The sequence below is a fragment of the Schistocerca piceifrons genome, chromosome 1 (genome assembly GCF_021461385.2).
Source record: "Schistocerca piceifrons isolate TAMUIC-IGC-003096 chromosome 1, iqSchPice1.1, whole genome shotgun sequence".
Taxonomy (NCBI): domain Eukaryota; kingdom Metazoa; phylum Arthropoda; class Insecta; order Orthoptera; family Acrididae; genus Schistocerca; species Schistocerca piceifrons.
In genome coordinates this window covers 492,156,959-492,177,109 of record NC_060138.1, presented here as the reverse complement: position 1 = coordinate 492,177,109, position 20,151 = coordinate 492,156,959, and the positions used below count along the sequence as shown (strand labels likewise).

At 41.2% G+C, this 20,151-nt stretch overlaps 1 protein-coding gene across 1 annotated transcript in view; it reads right to left on the bottom strand.

Annotated features, from left to right (window-relative positions):
• LOC124795499 (chorion peroxidase-like) overlaps positions 1-20,151 on the bottom strand; it is a 244,959-nt gene that overhangs the window by 70,585 nt on the left and 154,223 nt on the right. The window contains exon 3 of the mRNA XM_047259556.1: positions 13,409-13,485. Coding sequence (XP_047115512.1) covers positions 13,409-13,485 — 77 coding nt within the window. The remainder of the gene's footprint in view (positions 1-13,408; positions 13,486-20,151) is intronic.

Here is a 20,151-nt window from a genome sequence, read left to right as displayed (position 1 = left end):
GTGGTCCCTGATGACACAGTAGGTGCGATATATGCCCGAATTTCGTCCCTGGATGATATGCAGTCGGCCACCACTTCTCGTACAATGTGTCGATCTTGACGCGAGTCTGTACTATTGGACAACCAGAACCTGGTCTACAGGTTTTGTTCCACAAGACCAGTGCTAGAAGCAGCGACACATCACCGATACTTTGTGCTCAACACGTATAGCAATCCGTCGATACGTCCTTCCAGCTTCCCGCAGACTCACAATGCGATGCCGTTCAGATGGTTTAAGTAGCTCGACGGGCATATGTACTCGTCGGCGGGGTATGATTGTATCCTAGAATGAAGATTGCGAACACTATTAACTCTAAACTCAGCACAGCAACTACCTGTAGAGTCAAACCAGAAGGCATCCAGACAGAACTCCTGAGCACCATCCGATTGCCGACGACCGTGCCGGATGAATCACTAACACCATATCCTCTCAGTATGCACTTATTATACCCTGGTGCCGCTGAACACAGACTGCGTTGAATTTTTTCCAGCAGTGTATATTATATATTGCAAGAAAAATTAAATGTAAGATTTTCAGCGCCCAGCATACCACAACTGCAAGCCGTACTCACGGATAACAGCGAAGAATGATTTCAAATAAAACATTTCTGGAACGGTTACCCAGAACTGCGGAATTTCCCGTTGTTATTCGTATGTCACCTGTATTTAAAATTCAGAAAAAACATCTCACAAAACATTTGGACAGCCTAAGTTGTAATGAGAAATGCATTGTTTGTATGAACTGCATATCGGCGGCAATTTAGAAATGGCACAAATTCTCGTGCAAATAAACTGTTCGTCCAGCTATTTTTAGAGCTTACACACCCGTCAAGCGGTGCAGCGGTTAGCACACACGATTCGCATTCGGAAGGACGACGGATCAAATCAGCGTCCGACTATCCAGATTTAGGTTTTTCGTGATTTCCCAAAATCGCTCCAGGTAAATGTCGAAGTGATTCCTTTGAAATGGCTCGCCCGATTTCCTTCCCTATCCTTGACAAACTCCGAGCTTGTACACCTTCGCCAATGATCTTGTCGTCGATCGGACGTTAAGACCTAATCTTCCTTCCTTCCTTTCCAGTGCCGTATGTTCCTACTGTCCACTCTTCCAAATTACTTAATATTTGAAGAACTTCGGACAAGCTACAAATTACATTGCTGAATTTTGCATGTGTTTAGCAGGCCCAAAACGACATGGTAATTCAAGACAAATGAGCCAGTTCTAGGAGCCATTTGCTTACGGCGGATGTGTTTACTTTTCTGATGCGACGCAGAAAAAATGTTCAAATGTGTGTGAAATCTTACGGGACTCAACCGCTAAGGTCATCAGTCCCTAAGCTTACAGACTACTTAACCTAAATTATCCTAAGGACAAACACACACACCCATGCCCGAGGGAGGACTCGAACCTCCGCCGGGACCAGCCGCACAGTCCGTGACTGCAGCGACTTAGACCGCTCGGCTAATCCCGCGCGGCAGACGCAGACATTTTCTCCAAGAAGTTCCACAACAATATATGAGATTACGGGTGACTGAAGTTCAGGAAGTCAGATTTCGATTTTCGATTGTATATAGTCTTTGCGAGCGAAATAGAATGTTTATTTTTGCTATTCCCCGTATCATCCCATGTACCCTAGTCAAATAATGACATTTAAAATTAACAGTCTTACATAAACTATCATATGAATTCTACAATTGTTCTCCGACAGGGAACATACGTAAGAAATTATCAGAGACGGTATACAAGTCTATTATACTGGCTAAATGTTTGAGCGGAGCTAAAGAAAGCTTCCCTAGAAATTATACAAACGTACAACTGACGTATCAAACCGATCAATGTGAAGTGAGGTGCAGTTTTGAAAAAAAAAGTCGATGGCTTGAAAATAATCAGAGAAATTAAGGAAAATTTCATGATTTGGAGGAAAACTTATAACTTTTCGAACACCTGCTGCTACCTATGGGAAAGAAGTGTTAAAATATATCAAATCTTAGCATAAATTGAATGTTGTAAATGCATAAAACTGCAACCAGTCAGATTTTTTAATAGTTATTTATTCATTCTAGGAACCCCTTTTCGAATCTTTTCAAGCTCCTATGTAACTTTCTGCACACCATTTGAAGATGAGCCTGAAAAGGTTCGAAAATCGGTTCATGAATTGAATAAAAAATTACTTGAAAAAACTGACTGGTTGCAATTTTCTGTATATACACTGATAAACAGTCACAGGTTCTTAAACATTCGTAATGGATAAGCTTAATAAACTGAAACTTCTCTGCTTTGTCTTGATCTATATACTCTCAATAAAAATAGAATACTGATCGATATTTAAATATGTTACATTCATATATTCTAAACAAAACTTGAAAAACAAAAAATTAAAAAAACGGTCAAATGTTTTGTGAAATGATTTCTCAAATACTAATAAATGAACGAGATTAGAGAAACATTCGACGCATCGGGAAATGATGCTAGAAATTTTGTACAGCAAATGAGGTGCCGGCTGAGAGTTAAAAGTTCAATGTTTAACCCAGAATTTTAAAACCTTCAAAGGTGCAAGTGAATATTTATCTATTGGTATTTCACAAAGTGAGCCCCTTACGTCTTCAGCGTATGAGCATCTGAACTGTTGTGCATCATTCAAAGGTGCGTCAAGAGTTTCTCTAATGTATTTGCATTGAGACAAATCATCTCACAAAACATTTGACTGCTTTATTCTTCAATTTTTTACCACTATCGTAAAGTACGCAGCCATTTTAAGTGAAGATTTTATTTACACGTATAATGAGGCTGTTAGCACTTCCTCCAACATTCCGCCAAGCTGATGTGTCAAAAATATATCCAAAGTTAAGAGTTTACAAACACAAAGGGATTACTTTATTACTTGCAAAGACTGACACAGGTAGAAACCTCCATATAATTCCGGCATTTTAACTACGTAAAGTTGTACTGTTACGCCAGTTTGGCGCTTCCCGTCTCTTAAGCTCGTTAACAAATACAACAATCTAATAACAGCAATATCATGAGTGGATGTTCACCAAGGTTGAGTTCATGCTACTCGCATGGCAATAAATAGTCCTTCTGGAAGTGATTTTTTTTATTTTTTTATTTTTATTTTTATTTTTTTTTTTTAGCTCGGCGTGACACTTTCAGGTACTCCTCAATTGCTCTTTGCTTTTCCTCCAGCATTCTTTCATGTGTTTACCACATCTGTGTTTTTCTTTCTTTCTTTCTTTGGCCGGTCAATGTGGCCGAGCGGTTCTAGGAGCTTCAATCTGGAACCGTGCGACCGCTACGGTCGCAGGTTCGAATCCTGCCTCGGGCATGGATGTGTGTGATGTCCTTAGATTAGTTAGGTTTAAGTAGTTCTAAGTTCTAGGGGACTGATGACCTCCATGTTAAGTCCCATAGTGCTCAGAGCCATTTGAACATTTTTTTTTTCTTTCCTTGGACCCCTTCACGCCCGTTCGCTTACTCCATGTTAGTTGGAATCCATTTAAATTTCTAAATACTTTCCTTCTCTAAATATCTTTTTCTGATGCTTCTTCTGCTTTTACTCTGTTTATTTCAAAATATTTCTAATCTTTCGGATCCAGTTCGCTGTTAATTTCTTCTGCCTTAATTAATTAATTAATTTTGTAATACTGTCTTAATAGTTTGGAAATTTCTATTCGAAATGTGACTTCTTGTCCGTGTGGGTAATGCATGTGGAAAATGAATAACATTTCGTGAGGGTTTAGATATGGCAGTACTTAATGACAAAATTTGGCGTCGCTAAAAAACACAGCAAGGAAAACTTGAAGAAACAGGAAAACATCTGTGAGATGGAAGTAACTTCAAAAGTGAGTCATTGGAGCCTACAGAGTTATCGATCCTGACGAAACAGGTCAGGATGTGGTGAGAAAACAAGTTCGGGGGAACGGCCTGAAATACGAGGACGACGCTCCTGGAACCGGTGCGGCGCGTTCCACTTGGCGAGCCTGGGCTGCGTTGCATGACGGCTGTGCTGTAATCTGCTTCTAGCCCACAACTGCGGCTGCAGTAAATTGCCTTGGAGTTGGTCTGGTACCGTGCATTTTAACAGTATTGCGTAAGTCGAGCAAGCCACGATCAAGGGTTTCCTGCTGAAGTTCGCCACGGAAAGCAGGTGGTACGGAACGACTTAACATCCTTTCATTACACCACTCGGTCACGACAGGGACCAGTCCCGTCATCAATAACACAAAGGTTTCTACACTTAAAGATCCAGATACTTTTCTTTTACAGGTGGTATAAAGGACGTGCGTGGTACCCCTAAAGAACACACGATACTTTATTTTGGAGCATCAGATCAAACTTTTAACTTTTAAACGTAAGTGCATAGTGCGTGAATGTGTCTTAGCGTAGGTTTAACACGGTCAAGTCGATGACTTGCCCGATATGTACAGCAGACATAAATTAAGAGTTTTTTGTTCCTTTTTTGTTTATATGTTGTATTTGTTTTTTCCTGTTCATTCCCCGTTCCAAAAGGAGAACGCGCTGTAGTAGTTATAGTTCGCTATAGAGTTAGGATCTCTGCAACCAAATACCAGGCGAGTTGGAGGACGATTGAGGGAGTACCACTTTAGGAGAGGATTTCCATTTTCTGCATAAGCATTGCAATTAAAGCCAAATTCCTGGGAACCCTGGCCAAAAGCTGGAAATTGAAATTATTTTAATTTTTGGACGATTTATCGCAGACGATCATATGAATGCCTAGTGTACATCTAGGTGTATTTGTATACATAGGGCGTAAAGTAATGACCAGTGGCGATGCGATCAAGTTTTTATTTCAAGGAGGAGAGCGCCCTGTTTGTTGAAACACGGCCCAATACAGAGTCACAGTTCTTTTCAGCCAATTACCAGGCGACTTAGTAATGTGCGAAGACGTTCCCAGTTGGGAATAAACGCCTTTTAGTCAAGGCAAAACTCCCGCAAACCAAAACCATTGATCTGAACCGGATATTGGAAGAATTTTTAATATAACACATAATCAAAAATGTGTGTAATTGTATATTTATTCAGGAGATTTACCGTGTTATATAGCCATAGAAGAACGACAGAAAATTAGCTCCAGTACAGTGAGAGTAAGTGGTCGCAATGGCCTAGCGGGTAGAGCGCTACCCTCCGGCCGTGAAGGTACCTCGTTCGATCCAGACTAGAAGCGGGGTTTTTTCACGGCCATAAAAGTCGTCTGGGCCGATGGGCTTGCCGCCCTCCCCCTCCTAGTGCCGCGTGGAAGAAAGGCTGCACTCTGTATGCAGTCAGGCCAGCAGCCCGTTTGCAGGCTTGTGCCTCAGACTACCTTTCTTTACCACACGAATACTGACGATGTCCTTTTTCTTCTAAATGCTAAGCGCCTATGTATTACACGAGCCATTTCAGCTTATAAAGCCGAACAGACGTAATCTTGAGCGACGATTACGTAGTATCACTTGCAATTCCTACTCCATTTCATTCATTCTATTATACATTTCTGAAGGACGTAATGACCGTCGTCTGAAATCTTAAACAACTTAACTTCACATAAAAACTGAATCTTTGCTCTTTTTAGAACGTGACGTAACACAGTGTGTCCCATGAACGGACGTTGCTTAGTTGACGAGGGATCGATCGCCTTGGTGTCTCTTATCTCAGGCGACCATCCCAGACTGAATCTCAAAATGGCACTAAACTCTGTTAGTAGTTAGTTAAGTTTTTTATATGCTTCACGTCACTGTAGTTATGAGGCTCTTTCCGCGCAGATAAAATCGAAGTTAAGGAAATTTACCGTATTACACTCTGCTACAGAGAAACTAAATACATTTTTTTGGCAAGACTTCTTCAGTGGAAGAGTTAAACTATCGAGGGACAACGGCGTCCTTGAATAGATGACCCTCAAGAGATGGAAATGAAAACTGTAAATAACTGGCTAGGAGAGATTAGTATCTCTCGAATATTAGGTCTTATTGGAAGATCCGAGAATCTTCCTTTGTCTGTGCTCACTGGTTATGTTGCATAAGCCTTTTTTGTTTACCATCTCGCCTTGCCTCGCACGCTACAGGAGATTATGGGAGAAATAAAAGGATGACGCGGACAAAGAAGTGGATCGGGGCGCGTGGCCATGCCCGTTACGTAAGGCGATCGTCTGGAACGTGCCCTTGGCGCCAACTTTCTCCATCCACCGGCGTCTACGCTGCACAAAGGGCTGAATGCAAGGATACGGTTACCTCTCTCTGGCAAGTCCACCGCTGCTACATGTTCCCAAGCAAATCACGCGTGTTATCCGAAACCGCGCTAACAGGCATGTTGGCTGGAACTAGGCGACTGAGAGTGACGTACGGCTGGTGGCAAATGCTGCAAACCATTCTATGACGGCCTACTACTTTCAAGTTTATGTTTACTGTTACAATGTTCCAAAAACACCTCTATAATATCGTGAAGCATGTACTATTAAGGACATCTTGCGAGTATGAGGGTGAAAACCAAGACAGCAATACGGAGCTAGAGTTGGAACAACTACCTGGAACACTCCCACTGAATAGTAGCCAAACTTGATGTCATAATTCTAGTGAATCATTTGTCATAGTTTGTAAAAAATACGAGATGGTGTCTGATGATGAGCCATTTTATTTATGTCTATTTCTAACGACTAGAAATACCGAAGGAAGTAGTCTAACAGACTAAGAGCTGCTACATGACTGCTTACGAAACAGGAGATTTGTTAAAATTAATACTCTCTCCAAACAATCTCACTGAAGATTAAATTGACGTACACGGTGTACAAAACTACGTATATAAAATTTTAGTGTTTTGAGAGAAGATAAACACAAACAATTTTTTGTGCGACGAAAGTGTGACATGTCCACCGTTTCCTCACAAGGGGTCTTTGGGATCCTTGTAATTATGTTCAGAGCCGGTGTTTAAACTGCCGCATGATGAATATCTAGACATTTAGAGCCGGCCGCGGTGGTCTAGCGGTTCTGGCGCTGCAGTCTGGAACCGCGGGACTGCTGCGGTCGCAGGTTCGAATCCTGCCGAGGGCATGGGTGTGTGTGATGTCCTTAGGTTGGTTAGGTTTAAGTAGTTCTAAGTTCTAGGGGACTTATGACCTAAGATGTTGAGTCCCATAGTGCTCAGAGCCATTAGACATTTAGAGGAGAGAAAGATTTTAATGTGACACAAATGTCATTGGTACACCGTTTATCCGCTTGAAGGGTTTGGAGTTGGATTTCTCTTAGGCATACGTTCACAGTTTTTTTTTTTTGTATGGTATGTAACACATTGCTACTGAAATCTGATATGCGATAAAATTACATCTTACTGTTAGGAATGGTAACTTTTCAATGTCCATATCTCTAGGTAAATATTATTTTTCTTTGTTATGTTGTGTTTACATAAAAGTTCTCCCGACCTTTATAGTTGTCTTTCTCTGCAGGGAGATGAAGTCTGTGGCACAGGACACACTGTTAGGCTCTAGAAGAGCTGACTGCCCGTTTGGCTGAATCGGCAGTCATTACTCGCTAAGTCCCTGGCTGTTTTGAGCATGTTAGACAACCCATAGCACGTTGATCCAAGTTTTGCGTTAATGAAAACGGATAAAATTTTCAGCATCTTCTCTAAAACAATATTATCATCACTTGGCGGTTTAATTACTGTCTCCAAAAACACTAGCGTCAACTTCTTCAATGAAACGGTGCGCCTATGACATTGTTATCGTATAAAGAAAGCGATTTGTTTATGTGCTCTAAACTCTCTAACAGATTGTATACACTTATTTTACGCCTGTTATATTAACGGCATGTAATAAGCACAGTTCTCAAGGAATAATTACACTGCACAATATTTTAAACATTCCTACTTTTTTCTCCAATGGCTCTTAGCTACAGGATAATCCTCCTAACACGCAAAACAAAAGAATGAAGACAATTCAAGTACAGTTTGAAAATCCAATCCTCTTCCTAGCTGTACTCCAGAAGTCTGTCACGAAAGTGATTTGTAACATGTTCCACGTGATGTAACAAGCTTTGCTCACAGATTTGACAAACTTAAAACTGATTAGCTACTAGCAGCTACAGGTCCAGTGTCGTGTATCTTTTTGTTTGAACAGTGAGAAGGCAAACAAATCTTACGTATCAGATCCATACTCGTCAATGTGTATTGTAAGCTAAGCGAATGCATTCGTGAACTTTGATGTACGCTGTCACAAACCCCTGACTTTTTTAAACAAAAAGCTGCCTGGAAGATAAAATAATGGCTAAGGGTATTAGTGACACCGAAAGGTCAGCAGGTTTGGATACTGTCTGTTCAAAGCATGTGATCCTAAGGCATTTCGTCGGCACATGAAAGGCCTCGTGAAGATGATCATATGCCTGTCTCCAGGTGCTGGTTTGGATGAATTTCACACTGACCACATATCAGTTTCTAATCCCTCAGAAACAAATGAGATTAGTAAGATCTACCATTGGGGATGAAATTAATTCCAGCAGAGGAGAAAAGATTATTTTCATTTAGCAGGCGACGGAAATACAATGGAAAGAGAAGGCATAGATCAAAATAACCAAAATATCTCAGGTGGACATTACAAAACATGTGTCGTTCACAACTTTGATTACTGCATGAAAACGAGCAAATACCAGACAGTGCAAACTATTGTGTTCTTGGACTGAACAAATATCATCCCCAAGTTGCTAACGTAAGAGGACGATTAAACGGTCGGGTTCGTATGTTCCCAAAGTGCCAGAGCCTGACAATCCGGAACCAGCAATGATTATGACAGAGTTGCCTCTCAGGGACAAGTAATTAAATGTAAAGTTCTTAGCTAACTATTTCATATGCATTATTAATGCATCAACTGTGGTACAACTGAAATATCTATAATGAACCATGGGAGCCGAGATATATTACTCCAGCGAAACTCAGCTCACTCTGTTCCTCCATGATATCTACAGCGTAGTGGACAACAGCGTTCAGGTTGATGCCGGGGTTCCTTGATTTCAGTAAGGCATTTAACACTGTTCCGCATTGCCGTTTTATGAAAAAAATACGAGCTTACAGAGTATCGGAGCAGACTTGCGATTGGATAGAAGACTTTCTTATAGATAGAACTAAACATGTTGCTCTTAACGGAACTAAATCGACAAATGTAAAAGTAATATTCGGAGTAACACAGGGAAGTGTGATAGGACCGTTGCTGTTTACAATATATGTATGATCTAGTAGAAAGCGTCGGATGCTCTTTAAGTCTGTTTGCAGATGATGCAGTTGTCTACACCAAAGTAGCAACGCCAGAAGATAGTAAGAATCTGCAGAACGACCTGCAGAGAACTGATGAATGTTGCAGGCTCTGGGAGTTGATTCTGAACGCAAATAAATGTAACATATTGCGCATACACAGGAAAAGAAACCCACTACTGTACAGCTAATTGATGACAAACAGCTGGAGACAGCGTCTGCCGTAAAATATCTAGGCGTAACTATCCAGAGCGACCTTCAGTGGAATGACCAAATAAAACAGATAGTGGCAAAAGCTGTCATCGTATTGTTCATCTATATGGATCCCTATCAGTTAGGACTGATAGAGGAAAAGGAATAAGGGAGGAGAAAGACTACTGGAGTTCTGTAACAAGCTTCAACTAGTAATAACGAATACTCTGTTCAAGAATCACAAGAGGAGGAGGTATACTTGGAAAAGTTAGATTACATCATGGTCAGATAGAGATTCCGAAATCAGATACTGGATTGTAAGGCGTACCCAGGAACAGACATAGACTCAGATCACAATATAGTAGTGATGAAGAGTAGGCTGAAGTTTAAGAGATTAGTCAGGAAGAATCACTACGGAAAGTGGTGGGATACGGAAGTACTAAGGAATGACCCGATACGATTGAAGTTCTCTAAGATTGTTGATACAGCAATAAGGAATAGCTCAGTAGTCAGTACAGTTGAAGAAGAGTGGACATATCTAAAAAGGACCATCGCAGAAGTTGGGGAGAAAAACGTAGGTACAAAGAAGTTAACTATGAAGAAATCATGGGTAACAGAGGAAATACTTCAATTGATCGATGAAAGAAAGAAACGCAAAAATGTTCCGGAAAACTCAGGAATAGAGAAATACAAGTCGCTGAGGAATGAAATAAATAGGAAATGGAAGAACTCCCTTTATTATTTGTATTCTATAATCACACATGTCATTTTATGCCCTGAGTATTTATTATATTGGTAATGTGAATTGAACATTAGCATGTCAACCACATGGAAGAATAGTTTCTTTGGCCAGCGGATAGTCTTTTGTTCACATAAATAATAGGACAAAATCTGTACCTGCGTATCGGTCCCAGACATACACCTATTATATCTGATAATTAGCAGTGGTTTCGAGACTACTTGCTGGCGTGCATTCGGCACACATCCCATTGTATTAGGATATTCTGTGGAAATATAGGAAACCTCTCGCCTATTCTTCCACTTGCCGATCATTACGCCGTCCGAATATCGTGCAATAGTATCTCCTTTCCCCAGTTTTGCCCATACCACGTCTTTAGGTGTATTTCTCCTATTTACCCTTAGTGTCCCGGTGCAATGTGTTTTTGCATTCAACAGGGTTTTAGCTAAAGCAAACCTGTTGTAAAAATTGTCCTTGTAAACGCGATGTCCAACATGCAGCTTTTCTTCCAACAAATGTAATACTATCTTCTCAGCATGCCCTTTTCCCTCCATATCACCACGCATCCCCGAGTACACAGCGCATTCATTTACGAAACGGTCTAGATTATTTAGAATGTACAATTTGATGCCATATTTATAGCTGTTGTTCTTTATATATTGTCTAAATGACAATCGTCCCCTCCAAAGAATCATTGATCCCTGCCTGGATAAAACACCTGACGCATTCTGTTGTTAAAATAATTCAGTATAGGGCGTACCTATATAATCCTCTATTATATAATCCTCAATATTTGCTGGACGTATTCCAATCCCTGTCTTCCCCTACAGTCCTTGTCCTATACAGCTCCCTCTAGTACCATGGAAGTGATTCCCTCATGTCTTAACAGATGTCCTATCATCCTGTCCCTTCTCCTTATCAGTGTTTTCCACATATTCCTTTCCTCACCGATTCTGCGCAGAACCTCCTCATCATTACCTTATCAGTCCACCTAATTTTCAACTTTCGTCTTTAGCACCACATCTCAAATGCTTCGATTCTCTTCTGTTCCAGTTTTCCCACAGTCCATGTTTCACTACCATACAATGCTGTACTCCAGACGTACATTCTCAGAAATTTCTTCCTCAAATTAAGGCTGATGTTTGATATTAGTAGACTTCTCTTGGCCAGGAATGCCCTTCTTGCCATTGCTAGTCTGCTTTTGATGTCCTCCTTGCTCCGTCCGTCATTGGTTATTTTACTGCCTAGGTAGCAGAATTCCTAAACATCATATACTTCGTGACCATCAAACCTGATGTTAAGTTTCTCGCTGTTCTCATTTCTGCTACTTCTCATTACCTTCATCTTTCTTCTATTTACTCTCAATCCATACTCTGTACTCATTAGACTGTTCATTCCGTTCAGCAGATCATGTAATTCTTCTTCACTTTCACCCAGGATAGCAATGTCATCAGTGAATTGTATCATTGATATCCTTTCACCTTGTATTTTAATTCCACTCCCGAACCTCTCTTTTATTTCCATCATTGCTTCCTCGCTGTACAGATTCAACAGTAGGGGCGAAGTCTTACACCCTTTTAATACGAGCACTTCGTTCTTGGTCGTCCACTCATATTATTCCCTCTTGACTGTTGTACATACCCCTATTTTTCTCATAATTTCGGACATCTTGCACCATTTTACATTGTTGAACGCTTTTTCCAGGTCGACAAATCCTACGAGCGTGTCCTGATTTTTCTTTAGTCTTCCTTACCTTATTAAGTGCAACGTCAGAATTTGCCTCTCTTGTGCCTTTACCTTTCCTAAAGCCAAAATGATCGTCATCTAGCGCCTCCTCAATTTTCTTTTCCATTCTTCGGTATGTTGTTCTTGTCAGCAACTTGGATGCATGAGCTGTTAAGCTGATTGTGCGATAATTCTCGCACTTGTCATCTCTTGCCGTCTTCGGATTTGTGTGGATGATGCTTTTCCGAAAGGCAGATGGTATGTCGCCAGAGTCATACATTCTTCACACCAACGTGAATAGTCGTTTCGTTGCCACTTCCCCCAATGATTTTAGAAATTCTGATGGAATGTTATCTATCCCTTCTGCTTTATTTGATCTTAAGTCCTCCAAAGCTCTGTTAAATTCTGATTCTAGTACTGGGTCCCCTATCTCTTCCAAATCGACTCCAGTTTCTTATTCTATCATATCAGACAGATCTTCCCTCTCATACCTATCCGCTCTCTCCTCAGTGGAATTCCCGTTGCACTCTTAACACGTTCGCTCCGCAATCAACACGCCAGTGCGGCCGACGCTTATAAGCAGCGCGTTCGCTAGCTGAGTACTCATTTTAGTTTGTTCGGCTGTGCAATCGTGTTAGTACAAGCAACCAACGAAATATCACGTAACGTTTTTCTGTCTGCAGTTGTGTTTTCGTCTTTAGTCGTCTGTGTTGCGCATTGTTTGCAATGGCGGCGAATCAACCAACACCGAGGTCTTCTAACCCTACAAAGAGTAGGAAGAGTGAACGATATACTGACCATGACTTACTGGGTGTTTTAGTGATGTTGAGTTCAGAGGGTACGAACCAAAGGAGGGTGGCTGGAATTTGGAGATGCAGAAACATACCGTAGTGATGACAGTGTGGAAGTAGAACTGTCGAATATGTTTCGCGACAGTTCGGAATCAGGCGATACGGACGACAATAATGAAGAAATAGCCGACGATAAAGAACCTGCGTTCGCAGAAGTAAGCAAACTAGGTGCGACTTGGCATGAAGAACCACACGGGATGCAGTATCATCCGTTTACAAAAGCGGAATGTTTGCAGATAAATTCTGCTGGAAATACGACAATGGGTTTCTTTAGGCTACTGGTTACAGGTGACATACTGTAGCTCGTAGTTGATGAAACGAACGGTAACGCCCAGAATATATTTGCGAGCGAAAATACGAAAGAGGGCTCTAGGATTAATAATTGGAAATCTGTAAGTATAGGAGAAATACTAGTCTAACTGGGTATTTCATTACATATGAGTAATGTGAAATGTGCCCTATTACAAGACTACTGGAAGAAAGACCCGCTGTTCGAAAATAGAGGAACAACGATGAGTATGGATAGAGACAGATATTTGCTCATCTTACGCTCACTGCATTTTGCGAAAAATCCAAAGTCATAAACATTTTGTCACCTTGCATCACTGAGTGATAGCGCCGTATTTATACTTACTGATGCGTTTCCTCGCTTGGAGATACGCCTGGTTGACGGCGTCGTAGGTGATACACGTGTGCTCGCCGCCGTACCCACTGAAATAAAGAAACACCACAGCTTTAGTTCCTCATCGACAACACAAACAGTTTTTAAGTGTAGGCGAACACTAAAATATTTTGTAACACAACCACAACTAGCAACAGAAAAGAAGTTGGTCTCTCTCTCTCCATCTATCTATCTATCTATCTATCTATCTATCTATCTATCTATCTCTCGCTCGCTCTGTCTCCTGTGCTGTCCTGTTTCGCAGTTTAGTAACGGAAGCAATCACGTTATCAGTAGACGCTGCAAATTAAATGTTAGTGGCGTGGAGCAAGAAGAACATAGAATTTCGTTCAGGTTTCTAGTACTAAAGGCGATTAAGATTCTACATCCATCCACTTCAGCCCCACTCGGATTTTGACCGATATGGGGCAAACAATATTTACGTATTGTCACCCACACCTCACAACGAAACATATCGAAAAATGTTGCACAATAGAGAAGATACACATTCGGGAGGTTCTAATGATTCATCCAGCTATTAAGATTTGGACTCCATAAACACCCTTTGCCAACCTTGCTTCTCTTTAAGTTACAATGGTAAATATATATTCCACAGGAACTTCTATGTAATAGCTATATGCTCCTGGTTCACTGGTGTGAATATTTAGTACCCCATAACTCACTATAGTCTTATAATACAGTCTTATTCATTATTATTCCCAAAGACTGCATACTGATATGTAATTACTATCAAGCTATAAAAACCATTCTGTAGCTTAACGGGTTGACTGAGTTTCCTCTCCAGTGACTTCGACGTCTAAGCGATGTGTATCTCTACTCTTCTTTTCTGCTTGGTACGATTAGTATGGGTGTGCTGCTCCGGTAACCGTTTGTTACATCGATGAGACCAAATCATTAACCCATTCGGAAAGTATGTGAGCTTGAAGTAACATTTTATTTTGGCCTCATGCTCAGTTCCATTCGTGTGTGATATTTTGGTTCATTGTTACGTGGTGTGGTATATTTCGAAGTGAATTGTTTGCTTAAGAAACCTATTCTTAGCTCTGAACATGATGACCAGAAAGGATTACTACATCATCCTCGTACATTATGTATCTCACAGGCCTCGTAATTTAACTCCGTTTTCTATGCAACCCTCATGCAGTTAAAATATGAACCAATTCAAAGTAAATGGATCATTTACTAATTAATATTATACAGCGAAAAGCTTTGCAATTGACTTGTCAATAACCTTCAAATGAAAATAAAAAAAAATTTCAAATTTTATTTTAGTGATTTTCTTGTGGACTACTTCTTTTCACGTGTACAAGAGTTATTCATTATATCTTAGAGTTCTTAGCTGTATAATTCAAATATGTATTCGTCGCTCGTTTCTAGTCACATATTTTGTGAACTGCGTGAATCAAAAGCTTTGACTCGAAGGATCATAACCAGTGTGGGGGGAAAAAAATAATTCTGTAGCTGCGGTCACCTACGCATCGTACCCGGAGCTGAGCAGATGGAAATAAAATGTTGGTTGCAATGTATGTGAGACTCACACTTGTATTCCGAAAATGGGGACTTTATATTTCCATCGAGTAACCCTGACCTTGGTTTTTCGTGGTTTACCTAAAAATGAGTTGAGGCTAAAGCTGGAACGCATTTTAAATTTGTCTAAACTATGGTCCCGCTCCGTCGGTAACACCCCGACGACGATGGTAAACGTTCATTTTTCGTGTTGTGGCACAACATTTTGCCACTAGCGTGAAGACAATAGGAGAAGTCTAACTACCAAACTAAGTGGAAATATATGGAGCCAAATTCCGCATCATTCCACAATGACTCACCGCGTGAGGCTGAGTGACGCTGCTGATGGTGCTCCACTCGTATAAAAAAAAAAGGTACAACTCACTGTCTCCTTCGATCCTTCGTATTGATTTTTTTTTTTTTTTTTGTCATCAGTCTACTGACTGGTTTTGATGCGGCCCGCCACGAATTCCTTTCCTGTGCTAACCTCTTCATCTCAGAGTAGCACTTGCAACCTAGGTCCGCAATTATTTGCTTGACGTATTCCAATCTCTGTCTTCCTCTACAGTTTTTGCCCTCTACAGCTCCCTCTAGTACCATGGAAGTCATTCCCTCATGCTAATTTTCAACATTCGTCTATAGCGCCACATCTCAAATGCTTCGATTCTCTTCTGTTCCGGTTTTCCCACAGTCCATGTTTCACTACCATACAATGCTGTACTCCAGACGTACATCCTCAGAAATTTCTTCCTCAAACTAAGGCCGGTATTTGATATTAGTAGACTTCTTTTGGCCAGAAATGCCTTTTTTGCCATAGCGAGTCTGCTTTTGATGTCCTCCTAGCTCCGTCCGTCATTGGTTATTTTACTGCCTAGGTAGCAGAATTCCTTAACTTCATTGACTTCGTGACCATCAATCCTGATGTTAAGTTTCTCGCTGTTCTCATTTCTACTACTTCTCATTACCTTCGTCTTTCTCCGATTTACTCTCAAACCATACTGTGTACTCATTAGACTGTTCATTCTGTTCAGCAGATCATTTAATTCTTCTTCACTTTCACTCAGGAGAGCAATGTTATCAGCGAATCGTATCATTGATATCCTTTCACCTTGTATTTTAATTCCACTCCTGAACCTTTCTTTTATTTCCATCATTGCTTCCTCGATGTACAGATTGAAGAGTAGGGGCGAAAGGCTACAGCCTTGTCTTACACCCTTCTTAATACGAGCACTTCGTTCTTGATCGTCCACTCTTATTATTCCCTCTTGGTTGTTGTACATATTGTATATGACCCGTCTCTCCCCATAGCTTACCCCTACTTTTTTTAGAATCTCGAACAGCTTGCACCATTTGATATTGTCGAACGCTTTTTCCAGGTCGACAAATCCTATGAAAGTGTCTTGATTTTTCTTTAGCCTTGCTTCCATAACTAGCCGTAACGTCAGAATTGTCTCTCTCGTCCCTCTACTTTTCCTAAACCCAAACTGATCGTCACCTAGCGCATTCTCAATTTTCTTTTCCATTCTTCTATATATTATTCTTGTAAGCAGCTTCGATGCATGAGCTGTTAAGCTGATTGTGCGATAATTCTCGCACTTGTCAGCTCTTGCCGTCTTCGGAATTGTGTGGATGATGCTTTTCCGAAAGTCAGATGGTATATCGCCAGACGCATATATTCTACACACCAACGTGAATAGTCGTTTTGTTGCCACTTCCCCCAATGATTTTAGAAATTCTGATGGAATGTTATCTATCCCTTCTGCCTTATTTGACCGTAAGTCCTCCAAAGCTCTTTTAAATTCCGATTCTAATACTGGATCCCCTATCTCTTCCAAATCGATCCCTGTTTCTTCTTCTATCACATCAGACAAATCTTCACCCTCATAGAAGCTTTCAATGTATTCTTTCCACCTATATGCTCTCTCCTCTGCATTTAACAGTGGAATTCCCGTTGCACTCTTAATGTTACCACCTTTGCTTTTAATGTCACCAAAGGTTGTTTTGACTTTCCTGTATGCTGAGTCTGTCCTTCCGACAATCATATCTTTTTCGATGTCTTCACATTTTTCCTGCAGCCATTTCGTCTTAGCTTCCCTGCACTTCCTATTTATTTCATTCCTCAGCGACTTGTATTTCTGTGTTCCTGATTTTCCCAGAACATGTTTGTACTTCCTCCTTTCATCAATCAACTGAAGTATTTCTTCTGTTACCCATGGTTTCTTCGCAGCTACCTTCTTTGTACCTATGTTTTCCTTCCCAACTTCTGTGATGGCCCTTTTTAGAGATGTCCATTCCTCTTCAACTGTACTGCCAACTGCGCTATTCCTTATTGCTGTATCTATAGCGTTAGAGAACTTCAAACGTATCTCGTCATTCCTTAGTACTTCCGTATCCCACTTCTTTGCGTATTGATTCTTCCTGACTAATGTCTTGAACTTCAGCCTACTGTTCATCACTACTACATTGTAATCTGAGTCTATATCTGCTCCTGGGTACGCCTTACAATCCAGTATCTGATTTCGGAATCTGTCTCTGACCATGATATAATCTAATTGAAATCTTCCCGTATCTCCCGGCCTTTTCCAAGTATACCTCCTCCTCTTGTGATTCTTGAACAGGGAATTCGCTATTACTAGCTGAAACCTGTTACAGAACTCAATTAGTCTTTGTCCTCTTTCATTCCTTGTCCCAAGCCCATATTCTCCTGTAACCTTTTCTTCTACTCCTTCCCCTACGACTGCATTCGAGTCGCCCATGACTATTAGATTTTCGTCCTCCTTTACATGCTGCATTACCCTTTCAATATCCTCATACACTTCTCTATCTGTTCATCTTCAGCTTGCGACGTCGGTATGTATACCTGAACTATCGTTGTCGGTGTTGGTCTGCTGTCGATTCTGATTAGAACAACCCGATCACTGAACTGTTCACAGTAACACACCCTCTGCCCTACCTTCATATTCATAACGAATCCTACACCTGTTATACAATTTTCTGCTGCTGTTGATATTACCCGATACTCATCTGCCCAGAAATTCTTGTCTTCCTTCCACTTCACTTCACTGACCCCTACTATATCTAGATTGAGCCTTTGCATTTCCATTTTCAGATTTTCTAGTTTCCCTATCACGTTCAAGCTTCTGACATTCCACGCCCCGACTCGTAGAACGTTATCCTTTCGTTGATTATTCAGTCTTTTTCTCGTGGTAACCTCCCCCTTGGCAGTCCCCTCCCGGAGATCCGAATGGGGGACTATTCCGGAATCTTTTGCCAATGGAGAGATCATCATGACACTTCTTCTATTACAGGCCACATGTCCTGTGGTTACACGTTACGTGTCTTTAATGCAGTGGTTTCCATTGCCTTCTGCATCCTCATGTCGTTGATAATTGCTGATTCTTCCGCCTTTAGGGGCAATTTCCCACCCCTAGGACAAGAGAGTGCCCTGAACCTCAATCCATTCCTCCGCCCTCTTTGACAAGGCCGTTGGCAGAATGAGGCTGACTTCTTATGCCGGAAGTCTTCGGCCGCCAATGCTGATTATTTATCAAAATTTAGGCAGTGGCGGGGATCGAACCCGGGACCGATGACGTTTTGATTATGAATCAAAGACGCTACCCCTAGACCACGTGTATTGATATACATCATACGATTAAAAGTATTTGGAATTTCCTGTGTAATGCTGAATTTGACAACTAGATGTCATGAAAGGTGGACCCGCCGGGGTAAAGGGTGATTCTGTCACGCGGGCTAGACACTGCCTAAGTCCACTGTTCATGGTGGGATTATGAACCGGAAACGCGAAGGAAGAACCGCAGCTAAACCGAGACCATACAGACCTCATGCTCTGACGGACAGGGACCGTCGAACAATGCGGAGGGTGATAATTCCGCATGAAAATGTACCCTGTCATAAAGCAACACTTGTGATGCAATGGTTTGTGGACAGCAGCGTTCCAGGAATGGACACTCTTGCCGAAACTTCCGACCTGGATCCAATAGAACACCTTCGGGACGAGTTAGAACGCCGACTTCGCTTCAGCGTCCAACATGATATTTTCTTTGTTTTCAGCTCTTAAGGAACAATGGACTGACATTCCTCCAACAATCAGTCAGACACCTCATTGGAAGTATCCCCAGTAGTGTCCAAGGCGTCATAAAGGCAAAAAGTGGAAATTTCTCATTAATGTCCGGATACTTTTGATCAGAACTAGAAGGTATAAAAGAGGTTCATTCTCTACCTTCCTTACATCGCGTAATATAAAAAATTAACACCACCCTACGCGATACAACACAGTCACATGGTACAGTCTAGCTAGATGTTGGAGGGCCTAAGACACCGGATTCGCATACGGAAGAAGTGAGATCCCTATCCCTGTTCTCCCAGGTTTTCTGTTGTGCTACATCACTTATGGCTAATGCCTGGTCGTTTCGTCTGGCATCACACCTATTTCCTTCCACATTATAGTTCAAACCAAGCTTGACGTTCGTCTGTAATAACTTCGATGTTGATAAGACGTTAAACTTCAAACTTGGTACCCTTTTTTATTTTGAAATCACTTCATTTAATTATTTAGCAAATAGCTAACTTTGCGCCCTTGGACATTTCCAAACTCCTTAAGAATAATAATTGTGATACTTTATATGGGTCCGCAGCTCGCGGTCTTGCGGTAGCGTTCTCGCTTCCCGCGCACGCGGTCCCAGGTTCGAGTCCCGGCGGGGTCAGGGATTTTCCCTGCCTCGAGATGACTGGGTGTTGTTGTGTCATCATCATCATTCGTCGTCACTACGGTCGGAGGAAGGCAATGGCAAACAACCTCCGCTAGGACCTTGCGTAGTACGGAGGTGCGAATCTCCCGCATCGTCCCCTACGCTCCTCGGAGTATGGGACCTCATCATGAATAACGTTAGTGATTTTTGCAACGGGAAGGTCAACCTAGCCACATCAGTTTGGGTCATTTCAGTTTAATTCATTTCACTTTGCATAATCGTATTCATTTCAGTTTGCCTAATCGTAAAAGCATTTTCTTGTAAGGCTTTTGAAAAGAAAGTAAAAGATTCTGGTCTTCTGTGAGTTTTATGGTCTTGTGAAATAAGAGTTTAAAACATAGAATTGTCATTATAATGAGCTGATTAGTATTTTCATTTCAAGTAAGAATTTTTTGGACTATGAAAAAGTCATCCCAGTCT